This window comes from Ictidomys tridecemlineatus, chromosome 4 (genome assembly GCF_052094955.1).
Source record: "Ictidomys tridecemlineatus isolate mIctTri1 chromosome 4, mIctTri1.hap1, whole genome shotgun sequence".
Classification (NCBI taxonomy): Eukaryota; Metazoa; Chordata; class Mammalia; order Rodentia; family Sciuridae; genus Ictidomys; species Ictidomys tridecemlineatus.
In genome coordinates this window covers 4804915-4824984 of record NC_135480.1, presented here as the reverse complement: position 1 = coordinate 4824984, position 20070 = coordinate 4804915, and the positions used below count along the sequence as shown (strand labels likewise).

The window sequence follows — 20070 nt, the reverse complement described above, 5'->3', positions numbered from 1 at the left end:
TGTTCCACACACCATGGAGTCACTCAGGGCAGGCACAGCCTGAGGACTGCTGTTCCACACACCATGGAGTCACTCAGGGCAGGCACAGCCTGAGGACTGCTGTTCCACACACCATGGAGTCACTCAGGGCAGGCACAGCCTGAGGACTGCTGTTCCACACACCATGGAGTCACCAGGGCAGGCATAGCCTGAGGACTGCTGTTCCACACACCATGGAGTCACTCAGGGCAGGCACAGCTTGAGGACTGCTGTTCTACACACCATGGAGTCACTAGGGCAGGTGCAGCCTGAGGACTGCTGTTCTACACACCATGGAGTCACTAGGGCAGGCACAGCCTGAGGACTGCTGTTCCAAACACCATGGAGTCACTCAGGGCAGGCACAGCCTGAGGACTGCTGTTCCACACACCATGGAGTCACTCAGGGCAGGCACAGCTTGAGGACTGCTGTTCTACACACCATGGAGTCACTAGGGCAGGCACAGCCTGAGGACTGCTGTTCCACACACCATGGAGTCACTCAGGGCAGGCACAGCCTGAGGACTGCTGTTCCACACACCATGGGGTCACTCAGGGCAGGCACAGCCTGAGGACTGCTGTTCCACACACCATGGAGTCACTCAGGGCAGGCACAGCCTGAGGACTGCTGTTCCACACACCATGGAGTCACCAGGGCAGGCATAGCCTGAGGACTGCTGTTCTACACACCATGGAGTCACTCAGGGCAGGCACAGCCTGAGGACTGCTGTTCTGTACACCATGGAGTCACTAGGGCAGGCGCAGCCTGAGGACTGCTGTTCTGTACACCATGGAGTCACCAGGGCAGGCACAGCCTGAGGACTGCTTTTCTGCACACCATGGAGTCACTAGGGCAGGCACAGCCTGAGGACTGCTGTTCTACACCATGGAGTCACTAGGGCAGGCGCAGCCTGAGGACTGCTGTTCTACACACCATGGAGTCACTAGGGCAGGCGCAGCCTGAGGACTGCTGTTCTACACACCATGGAGTCACCAGGGCAGGCACAGCCTGAGGACTGCTGTTCTACACCATGGAGTCACTAGGGCAGGCACAGCCTGAGGACTGCTGTTCCACACACCATGGAGTCATTAGGGCAGGCACAGCCTGAGGACTGGTGTTCTACACACCATGGAGTCACTAGGGTAGGCACAGCCTGAAGACTGCTGTTCTACACACCATGGAGTCACTAGGGCAGGCACAGCCTGAAGACTGCTGTTCTGCACACCATGGAGTCACTAGGGCAGGCACAGCCTGAGGACTGCTGTTCTATACACCATGGAGTCACTAGAGCAGGCACAGCCTGAGGACTTCTGTTCTGCACACCATGGAGTCACTCAGGGCAGGCACAGCCTGAGGACTGCTGTTCTACACACCATGGAGTCACTAGGGCAGGCACAACCTGAGGACTGCTGTTCTACACACCATGGAGTCACCAGGGCAGGCACAGCCTGAGGACTGCTGTTCTACACGCCATGGAGTCACTAGGGCAGGAACAGCCTGAGGACTGCTGTTCTACACACCATGGAGTCAGTAGGGCAGGCGCAGCCTGAGGACTGCTGTTCCACACACCATGGAGTCACTAGGGCAGGCGCAGCCTGAGGACTGCTGTTCCACACACCATGGAGTCACTAGGGCAGGCGCAGCCTGAGGACTGCTGTTCTACACACCATGCAGTCACTAGGGCAGGCGCAGCCTGAGGACTGCTGTTCTACACACCATGGAGTCACTAGGGCAGGCGCAGCCTGAGGACTGCTGTTCCACACACCATGGAGTCACTCAGGACAGGCACATGTGTGTCCGTCTCTGGCCAACCCCAGGAACCCCTGTCCCCTTCCTGCTCCCCACCAAGCAAAGAAGAAGATGAGCAGGTTAGAGTGTCTGCACAGAAAGCATGACCAGAAACAGCCCTGTGCCCAAGCAGCATGGCCACTGCTGGCTGGAGAGCCCTAGGAGGACATCAGGGGGCTTCCTGGAGGACGGTGCTGAGCACAGGAGGAGTGAGCGTCGGGTGGTGCCCAGGAGAGGTGGTGAAGGAGGTGTGGACAACCTGAGGGTGGGCCTTGGTTGGGGATCCCTGTGCCGGAAGCAAGACGAGCAGCACCTGGTGTCAGTCTCCTTAAGACCTCCTGCCCGCCCTACAGAGCTGTGACTTGTCCTGTCCAAGGAGGGACAGAGGGGCCATGGAGCTTGCCCAGGTGACGCGGATCGGGGCAGTCTGCCTCCAGACCCACCCCTTGGCAGGATCTGCTTGAGAGGCCTCTGACCCTGCTGGCTGGGAGCTCGGTGGGATTCCAGCTCCTGCACTATGGTGGGTAGGCTTCGCAGGTGGTCTCTGAGCCCGCCTCACCTCATTGCGGAACGGCACGATTCCACCCCACACCTGTCTGAGAACAAACCCATCCTTTTGCGTCAGGTGCTCAGCATCAAGCACAGAGGCTGCACATGGCCCCGGCTGTTGCCGACCATCAGGGAAAGTAGGGAAGGGCCAGGCTCAGGAGGGCCTGCTGAGGGGCTCATCCTGCCACTGTGCACCAGGGATGGCTCTTGGCGAGGGAGGGCAGCTGAGGGGATGGGTCGGTGGGCACGGCGCTGCCCTGGGGCAGCTGGGCAGGGAGAGCCCAGAGATAAGCAGTTAGGAGCCAAGTTTAGTCCAGGTTAGCAGTAGTGGCCCTAGGTGGTGCCAGGGGTGGCGGATGAGAGGCGGCGAGGGCACCAGGGCACCAGTGGGACCTAGTGTTGATGGGGACCAGGACGTGGTGGGAGCCAAAGCCCAGAGGTCCTGGCATCAGCTGCCCTGGAGGATGGGGAGGGCCAGTTGGGGCGGGGCAGGCTCGGCTCTCTGAGAGGACGTGCTTGTGCAGACGCTTGTCTTCCTGTCTCTGTCCCCCTCTCACGTGGGCGGGGAAGCAGAAGCTGGCGAAGGACAGCCGGAAGCCCTGACCTGGGTGTCTTGCAGGTCCTGGCAGGAGAGCATCTCTCTGAAGGAGCTCCAGAGCCGGGGCGTGTGTCTGCTGAAGCTGCAAGTGTCCAGCCAGCGCACGGGGCTGTACGGACGGCTGCTGGTCACCCTGGAGCCCAGGAGGGGTGGCTCTGCCGGGGTGCTTCCCAGCAACAGCTTCACTTCTGGTGTGTATCTTGACGCCTCCCCCAGCCCTTCTTATTTTACCTGGACACGGGGTCCCGCTTGGTGGCTGAGGCTGGCCTTGAGCTTTGGTCCCCTGCCTCCCTCCTGAGCAGCTGGATTACAGCGTGCCCACCATGCTCAGCTTCCTTCACGTTAGTGTAGCTCCTAGGAAATTTGTCACACAGGGGCAGCTCTGGAGTCACCGTGACCGTTGTCACACGGGGCAGCGCTGGAGTCACCATGACCGTTGTCACACGGGGCAGTGCTGGAGTCACCATGACCGTGGTCACACAGGGGCGGCCCAGGAGTCACCCGTGACCGTTATCACAGGGGTGTCCTGGAGTCACCATGACCGTTGTCACACGGGGGCGGCCCAGGAGTCACCCGTGACCGTTATCACAGGGGTGTCCTGGAGTCACCATGACCGTGGTCACAGGGGCGGCCCAGGAGTCACCCGTGACCATCATCACAGGGGTGTCCTGGAGTCACCCGTGACTGTTGTCACACGGGGCAGCTCTGGAGTCACCGTGACTGTTGTCACACAGGGGCAGCCCAGGAGTCACCATGACCGTTGTCACACAGGGCAGCGCTGGAGTCACCATGACCGTGGTCACACAGGGGCAGCTCTGGAGTCACCGTGACTGTTGTCACACGGGGTAGTGCTGGAGTCACCATGACTGTGGTCACATAGGGGCGGCCCAGGAGTCACCTGTGACCGTTATCACAGGGGTGTCCTGGAGTCACCCGTGACCGTTGTCACACAGGGGCGGCCCAGAAGTCACCCATGACTCTTGTCACAGAGGGGGTGGCTTTGGCCTTGGTCCCCATGGCCGGGTGTGCAGGGTGAGCAGCGGTGGACTCCTAGACCTTCCTCTGCTGGGCCGGCTCTGTGGAGTCACAGCCTGACAGGAGGGACAATCGGTAGTTGCTGCCTGGTGCCGCAGCCCAGGGAACCCGGAGAGGGGCTGTCACAACGTCCTTTGCACCGTCATCTCTGCCTTGTTCTGTGGGGACAGTGCTGTGATCGACCCTGGCCCCAGTGGTTGTTGGGGTCCTGGCTGGGTTTGGAGAGAGGAGGCGATGCGGGGACAGCTGGGGGCAGCCCCGGCAGGCCGAGGTCTTGCGCCCTTGTCCTGTTGTTGGGGCTGCAGACGCGGCTTTCCCCCTGCGCCCTCAGTGCCTGGCCCAGCTGGCGGCTGTGGGTCTCCGTCCAGCTGGGGCCCCGGTGGATCTGTGGACCCATCTGTGACCAGGTGTTGAGAGCCACAGCCAAAGGGGCCCCAGCAAACTTCCAGCTGCCAGCAAGCTTCAGACTGCCCCAGCAACATCTAGCTAATTGGCTCCTCTGCGGTGATGTTCATTGGGCTGTTTCCCTGCCCTTCAGACTGCCAGCTGATGATTGGCTCACAGCTGCCCCAGCAACATCTAGCTGATTGGCTCCTCCACGGAGCTGCTCATTGGGTGACTTCTTTGGCTCTGCCCACGCAACCCAGCCAATCGGCCTCAAGAGGAGGAGGATTGTGGGAGGAAAAGGCTGGTGTTGGGGAGAGAGGCTTGTGGAAGCCGGTGGTGGCAGTTGGGCTCTGAGGGTTTTTCCCTGGAGCTGTTTTGTTTGGCGTTTGTAGTTCTAAAAATAAAGTTAGTTTCTTTTTGACAAGTGGCTCCTGATTTGTGCCAAGCCAGACTTCGGCATTTGGTGGCTCGCACGGGGAGCAACTGAGGGTAAGTAAACTGCCCGCCCCTGAGGGCAGGGCGAGAGGATGGGCAGCCATTCTAAGTTTCCTCTTTTGTTTTGCTTCGTTTTTGTTTTAACTTGCCTGTCCCTGGAGATGAGTGAGAGGGAAGAAAAACCACTCACATCTGAGGAAAAACTATTTGCGTTTGAGGAACAGATAGGGAGAAAGGACGGATGCATATGTCAGGAGGATAGAAAGGCTGTTATAATGATTTTGTGTGGTTCCCTTTTTATTGGATTCTGTCTCGGTTTTGTTTGGCGTCATCTTGTTGGGTTGTATTATAGTAGAAATACGGGATCAGCAATTAGTAAAAAACAAACCGAAAGAGTGTTAAGTAAATTGTTAGAGGAAGGAAGCTTCCCAGTAAAACCAAGAGCAGTCAGGGCATACGTTGATGTAATACAAGAATATAGCCCATGGCTTTTTAAGGAGGAGCTGTTAGATATATCACAATGGAACCATCACGGTGAAGATTTAAAAAGAATAGAAAAGAACAACCCAGGGACTCTGCCAGTTGGCACATTGTCATTGTGGACGTTGGTATCTAGTTTGCTTAGTCCAAAGCCTTCAGTTCAGACAGAGGTAGAGGAAGAAGAAGACATATTGATTCAAGTAGAAGAGGAAGTCTCTCAAGTTAGTCAGACAGAGGAAAAGATTCAAGTAAAAGCTCGAGCTAGTCAGAAAGAGGAAAAGATTCAAGTAAAAGAGAAGGTCTTTCGAGATAGTGAGACAGAGGAAGGAAGTTTAGAGCAGAAAAATCTATCAGGGGAAAAGTTAAAACAGGTGACTGCTAATAAGACCCTTTTGTTAGAGAGCGTAAGTGTCCAACCAACAGCACCGCCTCTACAGGAGACTGCTACTAACAGCATTCTATCACCAGAGGGCGTAAGTGTTCAACCAACAGCGCCACCTCTACAGGAGACTGCTACTAACAGCACTCTATCACCAGAGGGCATAAGTGTCCAATCAACAGCACCACCTCCATATGCTAAGAGACTCCCAACCCCCGCAGTTGATAGTTTGGATCCTGAGACAGGATCTCAAGTATGCCCTGTATTTGAGGTAGGAGGGCAGCGAACTTACCAGGGTTTAAATTTCAAATCAGTGAAGGAGCTAAAAGAGGCTGTAGCAACCTATGGTCCTCAAGCACCCTTCACTGTAAGCTTGGTCGAATCCATTACCAACTTAAGCATGACGCCAGCAGATTGGGCTAGTTTGTGTAAAGCTGTGCTAAATGGAGGACAATACCTGTTATGGAAGGTTGCCAATGAGGAATTTTGCAAGGAGACGGCTAGTCGAAATGCAGCAGCTGGTTATCCTCAGAGAAATCTAGATATGTTGTTAGGAAAGGGACCTTATGAGGATCGGCAGCAACAACTTGCATATGATCCTGGTGTATATTTACAAATTGCTGTAGATGCAGTTAGGGCATGGAAGTCTTTACAAGAACCTGGAGGTTTACAAGGTCAATTATCTAAGATAATACAAGGAGCTAATGAACCTTACGCTGAATTTGTAGATAGGCTTATTCAAACAGCTACCAGAGTTTTTGGGAATACAGAACAAGCAATGCCATTTATAAAACAACTGGCTTATGACCAAGCGAATCGTTGGTGTAGAGATATCATTAGACCATGGAAACATGAAGATTTAAACACATATATTAAATTATGTAGAGACATTAATGAACAAGGGCAAATTGTGGCAGCTGCAGTAAAACAAGCTTTAGATGCCAGAGACATTAATGAACAAGGGCAAATTGTGGCAGCTGCAGTAAAACAGGCTTTAGATGCCAGAGACATTAATGAACAAGGGCAAATTGTGGCAGCTGCAGTAAAACAGGTTTTAGATGCCAGAGACATTAATGAACAAGGGCAAATTGTGGCAACTGCAGTAAAACAGGCTTTAGATGCCAGGCCAAGAACATGCTACAATTGTCAACAAACAGGACATTTTAAAAGGAATTGCCCCATAGGAGGAGGGTTTAACAAAACTAGGTATCAAACAAGTAGAATACCGGGTATTTGCCCACGATGCCGTAGAGGGAGACATTGGGCTAATGAATGCCGTTCTCAAACCACCATAGAGGGTACTCCATTATATTGGGCTAATGAATACCGTCCTCAAACCACCATAGAGGGTGCTCCATTATCAAAAAACGAACAAGGACAAGGTGTTTATCCACAATATCGTGGACAAAGGCATCGGGCTCCGTTGCCAAAAAATGGACAGGGGGCCCCAATGCTCCGGGGCCCCAAACCACAAATATACGGAGCACTGGAGGAACCCAGCAACCCCAGCAACCCCATCAGGGTAGTGCCCAGCACATCAGATCCCTCATCAGACAAACCAGAGGGAGCGCAGGGTTGGACATCTGCGCCTCCACCAAATCAGTACTAACTCCAGAGATGGGAGTTCAAATCATTCCCACAGGGGTAAAAGGACCTCTTCCCAAAGGAACAGTAGGCTTATTATTGGGACGCAGCTCTTCTACTCTAAAAGGACTTTTGATAAGTCCTGGGGTAATTGATTCCAATTATGAAGGTGAAATAAAAATTATAGCCAGTTCTCCAAAGGGTATATCAGTAATTTCACCAGGAGATAGAATAGCACAGTTACTAATAATACCAAGCCTACATGATAAATTTTCCAGTCATGTTGTAGAAAGAGGTTCCAAGGGATTAGGCTCCACAGGTGTAGATTGGGCTATGCTTTCTTTAAATTTAGATTCTCGCCCCATGCTAAAACTAAATATTCAAGGACATGAATTTAATGGGCTATTGGATACAGGTGCAGATCTTAGCATCATCTCTCGTCAAGAATGGCCAAAACATTGGCCATTACAACAAGCCACTCAATCGCTTCGAGGCCTAGGAGTGGCGACTAATCCCGATAGAAGTGCAATGCTATTAGATTGGAAGGATCCTGAAGGATGTGAAGGAACTATACAGCCATATGTATTGGATCATCTTCCCGTAAATTTATGGGGACGAGATGTCTTAGATCAATTAGGTTTGACATTAACAAATAATATCAATCAAAATGCACCCACTATTATGGCTAGACAAGGTTTTAGGAAAGGAAAAAGATTAGAAAGACAAGAACAATGTATAGCAGCACCAATACAAATAGATCAAAGAACAGACAGACATGGGTTGGATTTTCACAAAGGGCCACTGAGACAATAAAAATTACATGGAAATCAGAAAGACCAGTATGGGTTCCTCAGTGGCCCTTGACTAAAGAAAAGACACAAGTAGCCCATGATCTGGTCAAACAACAATTAGCGGAAGGACATATACAACCTTCTGTATCTCCCCATAATACTCCCATTTTTGTCATCAAAAAGAAATCTGGTAAATGGAGATTACTGCAAGATTTAAGAGCCATTAACAATGAAATGGTCATTATGGGACCTGCTCAATCGGGGATTCCTCAATTGTCTGCTTTGCCAAAAACTTGGTATGTTTTAGTTATAGATATTAAAGATTGTTTTTTTTCAATTCCAATTCATCCTGAGGATAGTCCACGTTTTGCATTTACTATCCCTGCACTAAATCATGAAGGTCCTGATCAGAGATATGAATGGAAAGTACTCCCTCAAGGGATGGCTAACAGCCCAACTATGTGTCAAATTTATGTTAACAAAGTAATCCAGCCACTTAGAAATCAAAATCCTGAACTACAAATATTTCACTATATGGATGATGTGTTATTGGCACACAAAGCTAAAAACACATTGCTAGAATGTTATGCCACACTTACAAACTTATTAAAAAATTATAATCTAGAGATAGCAATAGATAAAGTGCAATTAAATTTTCCAATTAATTATTTAGGAGTTCTATTATCCTCAACCATGGTCCGTCCACCAAAAATTCAAATACGAGTAGATCAACTCAAATCACTTAATGACTTTCAAAAGTTATTAGGAGACATAAATTGGATAAGGCCTTATCTAGGTATTCCAACAGGAGAATTGGGACCTTTATTTGATATCCTAAAAGGTCCATCAGATCCAAATTCACCCCGAATGTTAACGCCTGAAGCAAGAAAGGCATTAAAAATCATTGAAACATATATGGAAAATATGCATTTGGATAGAATTGATATAAGTTTGCCTTTATTATTTATTGTATTACCAACAAAAAATATTCCTACAGGAGTATTTTGGCAAGAAGGTCCATTATTATGGATACATTTATCTTATTCTCCTAACACTATTCTTACTAGATATCCTGAGGCTGTAGGACAATTAATACTCAAAGGAATAAAAACAGCAAAGGCAGTGTTTGGAATTTCTCCCCATAAAATTATTACTCCATATACTATGAATCAAATTGATGAATTAGCTAATGAGTTAAATACTTGGGCAATAATAATGTGCAAATCTAATGTTTCATTTGATAACCACTTACCATCTAATCCTTTATTGTCTTTTTGGTCATTGCATCCTGTAATTTTTCCAAAAATGACAAGAAAAACACCTATCATGAATGCTCCAAATATATTCACTGATGGGTCAAATAATGGTACAGCAGCAATAGTTACACCTGATCAAACTTTTACATTTTTAGTACCCAAACAATCAGCTCAAAAGGTAGAGCTTAATGCAGTATTACAAACTTTTGTGATGTTTAAAGATTCTGTATTTAATTTATTTTCTGATAGCCAGTATATAGTTAATGCTATAGTATCCCTTGAAGATGCTGGTAGAATTTCCCCTTCTTCTACTGTTTTCTCTTTGTTTTCCACTATACAAAGTTTAATCTGGGACAGAAAAGATCCATTCTTTATAGGACATATCAGGGCACATACAGGATTGCCTGGAGCCCTTAGTTTAGGCAATGATTTAGCAGATAAAACTACACGTGACATACATATTTTCTCTGTACTAGAAGAAGCTATAAATTTTCATGAAAGATTCCATGTCAATGCTAATACTTTACAAAAGCGTTTTAAAATAACTAAGGAACAAGCTAGACAAATAATAAAACAATGTCAAAATTGTGTGACCTTTTTACCACAAGTTAATCTTGGAGTCAATCCTAGAGGATTGATGCCTAACCATATTTGGCAAATGGACGTCACACACTTGCCAGAATTTGGAAAATTAAAATATTTGCATGTTACAGTTGATACTTCTTCTGGATTTTTGATGGGCTCCCTTCATGCCGGCGAAAAAACTAAAGATGTTATAGCTCATTGCTTACAAAATTTTGCCACTGTGGGCATTCCAAAACAGTTAAAAACAGATAATGCCCCTGGTTATACGTCTACTTCTTTTAAACAATTTTGCTCATCATTTGGCATTACTCATATAACAGGAATCCCATACAATCCACAGGGTCAAGGCATAGTTGAAAGAGCTCATCAAACTATTAAAATGTACTTATTAAAGCAAAAAGATGGAATTGGGAAGGGGTATATATTCCCCAAAGATAAACTTAAAATAACGCTTTTTACTCTAAACTTTTTAAATTTGGACTCATCAGGACTTAGTGCTGCAGAAAGGCATATGTGTCCAAAAAATGTACATAAGCCCAAGGTACTTTGGAAAGATATTCTAACAGGACAATGGAAAGGTCCTGACCCAGTAATTGTCTGGAATCGGGGGTCTGTTTGTGTGTTTCCACAGGAAGAACAGCAGCCGATTTGGATTCCAGAGAGATTAACCAAGGTTCTGACCCAGAACAGCAGCCGATTTGGATTTCAGAGAGATTAACCAAGGTTCTGACCCAGTGATTGTCTGGAGTCGGGGGCCTGTTTGTGTGTTTCCACAGGGAGAACAGCAGCTGATTTGGATTCCGGAGAGATTAACTAAAATCCTGACCCAGTGATTGTCTGGAGTCGGGGGTCTGTTTTTGTGTTTCCACAGAGAGAACAGCAGCCGATTTGGATTCCAGAGAGATTAACTAAAGCGATTTCTACAGACCAAAAAGAAGATGATTTAGCTCAAATCCATAATAGCTGATATCCAAAACTCCAATTTGGCTATCCTTACATCTGCGACAGAACCAGGATGCTTTTTTCAATATCTATTTTATTATTGCCCTTTCCCATATCATGAAGTTCTATTTTATTTTTTTTGAGCTCATACAGACCTAGGTTAATGTTTTGCTGATCAGTTCTATTTTTTTTTTTTTTTTGACTATAGAGTTTTTAAACATTGCAATAGAGATTTTACCTGTAAAAAGTTATAAGGCCTTTACTATTGTGTTATGTGTTGTATGTATTATATTATGTGTGCACACTTGTGTTTTGTGTTATATGTTTGAATGTACGTATGTCCAATGTACATATTTCTATATATCATATATGATGAGCGCTCATGAAAAGATGGATCCAAATATTTTTTTTTTTTATTCACGTGATTTAAATGGTTTAATTTAAATTGGGTAAATAACTGTTAAGAATTGTTTTAATATGTAAACAAAAAAGGAGGTTCTGTTTGTTTACTCTCACCTTTCGTTTTCATTATATTTAATAATTCTCTTCACTATAATGTAAATTGTTAAGAAAATTGTTTTCTTTTAGTGCCTTCTGGAATGTTACCTAATTTTTTCTTTAGCCATTATTGCCAGAATTTCTATCTTCATCCCAGTGCCGATGAAGATAATATAAATTGTTAAGAAAATTGTTTTCTTTTAGTGCCTTCTGGAATGTTACCTAATTTTTTCTTTAGCCATTATTGCCAGAATTTCTATCTTCATCCCAGTGCCGATGAAGATAATATAAATTGTTAAGAAAATTGTTTTCTTTTAGTGTCTTCTGGAATGTTACCTAATTTTTTCTTTAGTCATTATTGCCAGAATTCCTATCTTCATCCCTGTGCCGGTGAAGACAAAGATAAAACTAATCTACAGTTTCTGCAATAGCCATCACTGAACTGCTTACAGAACTTACACTGAACTGCTTACAGAACTATGTGTCACTTGTATGCATTGTGAACTATCTGTTGGTGCAGCGACTTGTGTAGTGTTGGGATATTTTTGCTGATGATATCATCGGTGGTACAATTTTCCCAAAAGGAGCCGTCAATTGACTTGGTATATCTTCCTCCCTTCTGCTTGTCATGATCATTCAGCTAAAATTTGGGGGTCAACAGAGGTGAGGCAAAGAACCTCACCCCCCCCCCCCCCCCCGCTGAGACCTCTCCACAGGTGTGGCTGTACTGGACCGGTAGTCAATGACGGGTAAGATCCAATTACAATGGTACCAACCTAAGACAGGAGGCTGACGCCCTGAGGTCAGCTCATCCGAAGACGGGTAAGGACCATATGTATTGGACAACCTAAGGCAGGCACGGTCCATAAGCCACATGCTTGTTGTTTAAACAGAGAGGGGGAGATGTTGAGAGCCACAGCCAAAGGGGCCCCAGCAAACTTCCAGCTGCCAGCAAGCTTCAGACTGCCCCAGCAACATCTAGCTAATTGGCTCCTCTGCGGTGATGTTCATTGGGCTGTTTCCCTGCCCTTCAGACTGCCAGCTGATGATTGGCTCACAGCTGCCCCAGCAACATCTAGCTGATTGGCTCCTCCACGGGGCTGCTCATTGGGTGACTTCTTTGGCTCTGCCCACGCAACCCAGCCAATCGGCCTCAAGAGGAGGAGGATTGTGGGAGGAAAAGGCTGGTGTTGGGGAGAGAGGCTTGTGGAAGCCGGTGGTGGCAGTTGGGCTCTGAGGGTTTTTCCCTGGAGCTGTTTTGTTTGGCGTTTGTAGTTCTAAAAATAAAGTTAGTTTCTTTTTGACAAGTGGCTCCTGATTTGTGCCAAGCCAGACTTCGGCAACCAGGGGTGCGGCAGGGGGAGGCAGAGACTCTAGCACAGGGACAAAGGCAGGAGGAGAAAGTCACGACGGCGTCACATTTGAAACGTCCTGGAATTTATCACACAAAACAGTACCTCGGGGCTGGGGATGTGGCTCAAGCGGTAGCGCGCTCGCCTGGCATGCGTGCGGCCCGGGTTCGATCCTCAGCACCACATACCAACAAAGATGTTGTGTCCGCCGAAGACTAAAAAATAAATATTAAAAATTAAAAAAAAAACAGTACCTCACTTTTTCCAGTTCTGATGCGATGTGGCTTGGGTTTCACAGGTGACATTGTGGGTCTGTATGGTGCTGCCCACGAAGGTGGTCAGCTGGCCTCTGGGATCCTGACCCGTATCACCCAGAAGTCTGTCACGGTGGCCTTTGACGAGTCCCAGGACCTCCAGTTGGACTTGGATCGAGAGAGTTCCTACAGGCTGCTGAAGCTCGCCAATGACGTCACGTACAAGCGGCTGAAGGCGTGAGTGTGGAGGCAGGTGGGCTCCCGGGCTGCGGCCCTGGCCTGGCCCCGTGTGAGAGGCTGGCCTGAGCTGCCGGCTTCCCCCAGCTCTCGCTGCCCTCTCCCCCACAGGGCTCTGGTGGCTCTGAAGAAGTTCCACTCAGGGCCGGCGTCCCCGCTCATAGAGCTGATCTTCCACGGATCCGCCCCCAGCCCTGCCGGTGACATAGGTGAGGACTTTTTTCTTTTATTGTTGCCGAAGCTGTCGAGCAGGTCTGACCGTGGGCCTGAGTGTGAGGGTGCAGTTAGGAGCACGTCCCGGAAGCCCACTGTCAGAGGGCTTTACTCTGAAGGCACGGCTGCTCGTGCGTCAGCACTGCTGAAGACGGGGGCTTCTGTCGATTGTGAAGCGGCGGCTTTGGTCAGGTCCAGTGCCTGGTCACCAGCAGCCCAGGGCCCTGCGCCTGCTTGGCACGCGCTCCTCTGCTGAGCCACGCGCCAGCCCCGCCTGTCATTGTACCCGCTAACTACTCCATTGTTGAGTAGCTTGGAAACAGGGCTCCGAGTGCGGTGGCACATGCTGTGACTCCAGGGGCTCTGGAGGCTCGGGCAGGAGGCTCCCTAGTTCCAGGCCAGCCTGGGCAACTTAGCAAGACCATCTCGAAATAAAAACCTACGTGGGTGGGGTGGCGCGGCCCGAGGTTTCAGCCAGCACCACAGCAGAGCAGACTGACAGCCCAGACCCCGGCTGCTTCAGTCCGCGCTCCTCATGGCACGGCTTTATGATGCTCGTTTTCTCTCCACATTTTTTTTTGGAAATTCTAAAGGTACTCGTATTTCAGTGGTACTTTATTTCTGTCAGATATTTGGCCAGGGCACTGTGGGCTGGAAACTGAACCAGAAATTTGTTTACCATAGTTTGTTTTTTTTTTGCAGTACTGTGGATTGCACCCAGAGGCACTTAACCACTGAGCCACATCCCCCGCCCTTTAGAGTTTTTGAGACAGGGTCTCGCTGAGTAGCCCAGGCCTTGCTAAGTTGCCCAGGCTGGCCTTGAATCTGCGATCCTCCTGCCTTAGCCTCTGGGATGGCAGGCATGGCCACCCTCATGGCTTATTTACTCTGTGAGGATTGTGGCATGTCCTGATCATGGCTGTTGTCCAGGGAAAGGGGATTGGTGTGGGGTAGTGGACTGTGCAGGGGACTTCAGATTTGGTGGTGGGTTCATTGCCCGTGACCCCCCTGCACTGTTCACAAATCATTTTGTTCTCTTGAGTGGCCCAGTGCCCCTGGCCAGCAGGCTCAGTGTGCTTGTGATTCAGTCAGGGGCTTTGCCACAGGCACGGGGCAGCACTTGGCACAGGTGGGCACAGCGGGCACAGAGCATAAGAAGCTTGTTAGTTTTCCAATCTAGAGTAGAGACACCACTCTGGAATTCGTTAGCATTTCTTTTTTTCTTTTTTTGTCATTTAACTAAAAGGGGTGAGATGATGGAAATTGGCGCGTCTCCAAAAACCTTTCTTTCTTGCCTGTTATCCCAGATGGTGGGTCGGGGACCTTTCCCATGGGGGCCATGCCTTGCCTCTGCTGTGGCAGCCACCAGCAGCATGTAACTGAATAGCCGTGGCCCGTTCTGGAAGTCCTCCGTAGACAGCCGAGTCCAGCGTGCTACCCGTGTGCTCCCTGTGAGGAGGTTGGCAGGCGGGCGGCAGGGCCGGGCCTGACAGCTGCTGCCCCGCAGGCCCCCTGGTGCTCTTCAATGCCGCCCTGGACCCCTCCCAGAAGGAAGCCGTCTTGTTTGCGCTGTCCCAGAAAGAGCTCGCCATCATCCACGGACCGCCGGGCACTGGGAAAACCACGACCTTGGTCGAGATCATCCTGCAGGCTGTGAAGCAGGGCCTGAAGGTGGGGCACTGTCTGCGGGTCCCACCGTGCTCAGTGGGCGCTTGGCGGGATCCCAGCCACAGTTCTGGTAGGGTTGGTCAGGAACCCCACTGGACCTTTAGGAGTCAGGGTTGGAGCTGGTGTCCTGGCCCTCACCTGTAATCCCAGAGACAGGAGGCTGAGGCAGGAGGATGGCAAGTCCAAGGCCACCGTGGGCAACTTAGTGAGACCCCGTCTCAAAGTAAAAGGGCTGAGGGGCTGGGGCTGGGGCTCAGCGGTAGAGCGCTGGCCTGGCATGCGTGAGGCACTGGGTTTGATCCTCAGCATCATGTAAAATAAATAAATAAACAAATCAAAGTTTTTTTTTTTTAAAAAAAGGGGCTGAGTCCAGTGTAGCTCAGGTAGAGTGACCCTGGGTTCAGTCCCCAAGACCACACACACACAGCGGGCTGGCAGGGCCCTTCTGCTGTCTGACAGCCCCTCGGGTCAGGGGAGTGCCCAGGAGCCCCTGTGTGGACAGTGTGGCTCAGGCTCCCGGAGCCCTTCCCACTGCAGAAGCCACCTGTGGGTATCCCTGCCCAAGCTCCTTGGCTCCAGCTGTGTTCAGGCCCATGCTGGGGTGTGTGGCTGCCAGGCCCTTGACCCTGTGCCTGGGTAGTGGACAGGATGCATATGCGATGCATGGACTGCGGGCTGTCCAGGGTGCACGCCCTCGCTCCCTTGCCTTTGCTGTGGTCCAGAAAGGGTCTTTCGTCTTCACATGCACTGAGTCATCCTGACCCGAGGACACAGGAGGTGTGTTAGACAGTCCCTCCTGGCACGTGGCAGCATGGTCCGGGCAAGAGCTGGCGTGGCAGTGGTTGGCATTGGTAGGTCGGCCTGTGCTGGTGCTGCTTCCAACCCACGGCCTTCTAGGTGTCTTCTACCCTGCTTGCTGGGGACTGTTAGCAGCCCAGGTTGTAGGCAAGGAAACCCAGACAGGGTTACCTGCCATCACGCCGGTGAGAAGCAAAGCCAGCACTGACTGGCAGAGCTGCTACCTTATGCTGTTTGCAGTGCCGGGGGCAGAACCTAGGCCTTGCACATACAGGGCAAGTGACTCAACACCAGCCACATCCCCAGCCCTTTTTAAATTTTGACACAGTCTTGCTCAGTTGCTGAGGCTGGCCTCAAAGTTGCAATCCTCTTGCCTCTGCCTCCTGAGTAGCTGGGATAACAAGTGTGCACCACCGTGCCTACCGGAGCTGCTGCCTTTCAGAGCTGCAAGGGTTGTTGCCACTTAGTTAAATCAGTGTCCAAGGTTTCCTCCCTGTGGATGGGTGTCTTCATAGCTGTTTAAAAACTGGCAAGAAAAGGTACTTACTTAACAAGTAGCGGCTTTGGTGGCTTATCATTGAGTGTCTTTTTTTGTGTGTGCAACACTGAGGATTGAATCCAGGGTCATTCTGCCACTGAGCCACATCGGCAGCCCTTTTAATTAATTCTTTATATTGAGATAGGGTCTCACTGAATTGCTGAAGCCGTCCTCAGACATGATCATGCTGCCTCAGCCTTCGGTGTAGCTGGGGTCGTAAGTGTGCGCCACCACGCCTGGCAGGCTCCTTGTGCTCATTGAGCAGCGAGGCTGGGTGTGCCCTGCACATCCGTGGGGATTGGGGGACGGGTGGGGGCTGTGGGTCTCCCTCTGCTGGCCGCCTTGTGTTCCTGCAGTGGAGTGGAAATTCCACTGCACCCTATGTTGGTCAGATGTAAAAATGACTTGGTGGGATTTGGTGGCTGGTCTTCCAGTGCACACTTGAATCTTAGGGCCTTCTTCTGCAGTTGCAACTCACGTGACGTTTTGGTGCTTTGAAGACTGACAGGTTTCGGGGGCCTGGGTCCAGGCGGCAGACGTGCCGGGTGCGGTGCTGAGGGCTCCGTCCTCTGTGGCCCAGGGGCTGCAGGTTGGCTGTCGCACGCTCTGCTCCTTCCTCTGTGGCCGAAGCCTTCCTGTCTTGTAGCACAGACTCAGAAAAGGTCGCCCAGCCCTGATTCCACTGCGTCGCCCAGGTTCTGTGCTGTGCCCCCTCGAACATCGCGGTGGACAATCTGGTGGAGCGTCTGGCCCGCTGGAAGCAGCGGATCCTGCGCCTGGGGCACCCTGCCCGCCTGCTGGAGTCCATTCAGCAGCACTCTCTGGATGCGGTGTTGGCGCGGAGCGATAGCACCCAGATCGTCGCAGACATCAGGAAGGACATCGACCGGATCCTGGTGCGTCCTAGTGTCCCCGTTTGGCTCGGTCTGCAGTCTGTTCCTCCTGGTCTCTCGCCTCCATCCGCCGTTGAATCATTAAAAAGTGGGCTGCCCTCTCCTGTCATGCTCATCTTTGACAGTGAGCTGCACTCGGCATTTACAGGGTGCCCTGCTCCAGGTGTTGCCCGGGGCGAGGAACCCATCAGGAAGCAGCGTTTCCTAGGTGCCCCCCTGCTCCCATTGCCTGGCAGAGAGTGTTGGCACCGGCGGGAAGCAGCCGAGGAGAAAGAGGAAAGCAGTGAGCCTCCTGAGTCCTCATCCACACCACCTTCTCTGGTAGCCCGTGCCAGGAGCGGGAGCACCCGGGGTGCAGGTCCCCTTGGGGTGGCAGGGCCCCAGGCCTCTGCCTTCTGGTCTAGTTTCTGCCCTGGCCGCGTTTGCTGCCCCCAGCAGCCGTCTCCTTAGCGCCCTCTGTGCCCAGCAGTGATGGCCGCAGGGAGGGGCTGGGAGGCTGTCCGTCCTGCCCCACAGCCCAGGCGAGGCGGCCCTGGTGCAGATGGACAGCTCTGGCTGCTGGTGGATGGAGGCTGGATAAGGTGGTGTGGGACGTGCTTGATGATTCTCACACTGTCTGGTGTGGACGATGTGGTGTCCTTGTACCTGGCTGCTTAGTGAATCAGGCGGTGGAGTACCTCCTCCCGCTGCAGATTCCAGATAAGCAGAGCAGCCGAACGTGGGAGTGGTTGGGTGATTATGGGCTGAAACACGTGGATCTTGGATCTCTTGAGAAACGTGGGTGATGCCCCGGCAGCAACAGCTGGCCTCTGCAGGTGGCCGTCCCATCCCCACTGCGTCTCCCCAGGACATGGGCGTCCCTCTCCTCCCTGTGCAGTGGGGTGTGAGGCCAAGTGTCGTGGCCCCTCAGAGAGGCCTCGCCCTTCCCTGCCTCTTGAGGAGCTCGCTGTGCTGGAGCAGGTGGGGACGGCGCTTGGAGCGCAGGGAGCGCGAAGCGGGCAAGTCATGGCGCTCTTTGCTTCCATTTGCAGGTAAAAAACAGAAAGACCCAGGACAAGAGAGAGAGGGGTAATTTTTGGAATGAAATCAAGCTGCTAAGGAAGGAGCTGAAGCAGCGGGAAGAGGCCGCCATGGTGGAGAGCCTCACGCAGGCCAGTGTGGTCCTGGCCACCAACACAGGTGCGGCCCCGGCCTGAACGGGGTCGGCTGGTGGGGCTAAATGTGCCCACGTGGCGCTGGGTGTGTGGTGCTGAGTGTGTTGAGTGTGCCCACGTGGCACTGAGTGTGCCTGCATGGCACTGAGTGTGCTGAGTGTGTGGTGCTGCGTGTGCTGATGTGCCTGCGCGGCACTGGGTGTGTGGTGCTGAGTGTGTTGAGTGTGCCCACGTGGCACTGAGTGTGTGGCACTGAGTGTGCTGAGTGTGCCTGCGTGGCACTGAGTGTGCTGAGTGTGTGATGCTGAGTGTGCCCGCGTGGCACTAGGGGTGTGGTGCTGAGTGTGTGGCGCTGCGTGTGCTGAGTGTGCCCACGTGGCACTGGGTGTGTGGCGCTGCATGTGCTGATGTGCCCACGTGACACTGAGTGTGTGGTGCTGCGTGTGCTGAGTGTGCCCACGTGGCACTGGGTGTGTGGCACTGCATGTGCTGAGTGTGCCCACGTGGCACTGAGTGTGTGGCACTGCGTGTGCTGAGTGTGCCCACGTGGCACTGAGTGTGTGGCACTGCGTGTGCTGAGTGTGCCCACGTGGCACTGAGTGTGTGGCGCTGCGTGTGCTGATGTGCCCACGTGACACTGAGTGTGTGGTGCTGCGTGTGCTGAGTGTGCCCACGTGGCACTGGGTGTGTGGCACTGCGTGTGCTGAGTGTGCCCACGTGGCACTGAGTGTGTGGCACTGAGTGTGTGGCACTGCGTGTGCTGAGTGTGCCCACGTGGCACTGGGTGTGTGGCGCTGCGTGTGCTGAGTGTGCCCACGTGGCACTGAGTGTGTGGCACTGCGTGTGCTGAGTGTGCCCACGTGGCACTGAGTGTGTGGCACTGCGTGTGCTGAGTGTGCCCACGTGGCACTGAGTGTGTGGCACTGCGTGTGCTGAGTGTGCCCACGTGGCACTGAGTGTGTGGCGCTGCGTGTGCTGATGTGCCCACGTGACACTGAGTGTGTGGTGCTGCGTGTGCTGAGTGTGCCCACGTGGCACTGGGTGTGTGGCACTGCGTGTGCTGAGTGTGCCCACGTGGCACTGGGTGTGTGGCACTGCGTGTGCTGAGTGTGCCCACGTGGCACTGAGTGTGTGGCACTGCGTGTGCTGAGTGTGCCCACGTGGCACTGGGTGTGTGGCGCTGCATGTGCTGATGTGCCCACGTGGCACTGAGTGTGTGGCACTGCGTGTGCTGAGTGTGCCCACGTGGCACTGAGTGTGTGGCACTGCGTGTGCTGAGTGTGCCCACGTGGCACTGGGTGTGTGGCGCTGCGTGTGCTGAGTGTGCCCACGTGGCACTGGGTGTGTGGCGCTGCGTGTGCTGATGTGCCCACGTGGCACTGAGTGTGTGGCACTGCGTGTGCTGAGTGCCTATGTGGCATTGCAGCGCCCCCTCCTGAGGGCTGGTGGCCTCTGGCCCTGGGGCTCTTTGGCGGGTGCGACTTCTCTGTTCCTTGAAGACCCTCTGCAGGACACGGTGACGGTGACCTGCAGGCCGTGGTTTCATGCCCTCGCCCCCGCCCGCTAGCCAGCTCCGGTTCCCCATTTCCCTTTCTGTTCTGTGGGTTGTGCCCCGACCTTCCCTGTTTGTTCCTTTCT

The 20070-nt window shown here is 51.9% G+C and overlaps 1 protein-coding gene across 2 annotated transcripts in view; it reads left to right on the top strand.

The window, feature by feature from the left end:
- Positions 1–20070, top strand: part of Ighmbp2 (immunoglobulin mu DNA binding protein 2) — a 41512-nt gene that overhangs the window by 6878 nt on the left and 14564 nt on the right. For both annotated transcript variants that reach the window (XM_021731708.3, XM_078045435.1), the window contains exons 2-7: positions 2975–3144; positions 12976–13168; positions 13280–13377; positions 14889–15052; positions 17081–17281; positions 18310–18457. In XM_021731708.3, the coding sequence (XP_021587383.2) occupies positions 2975–3144; positions 12976–13168; positions 13280–13377; positions 14889–15052; positions 17081–17281; positions 18310–18457 (974 nt within the window). The remainder of the gene's footprint in view (positions 1–2974; positions 3145–12975; positions 13169–13279; positions 13378–14888; positions 15053–17080; positions 17282–18309; positions 18458–20070) is intronic.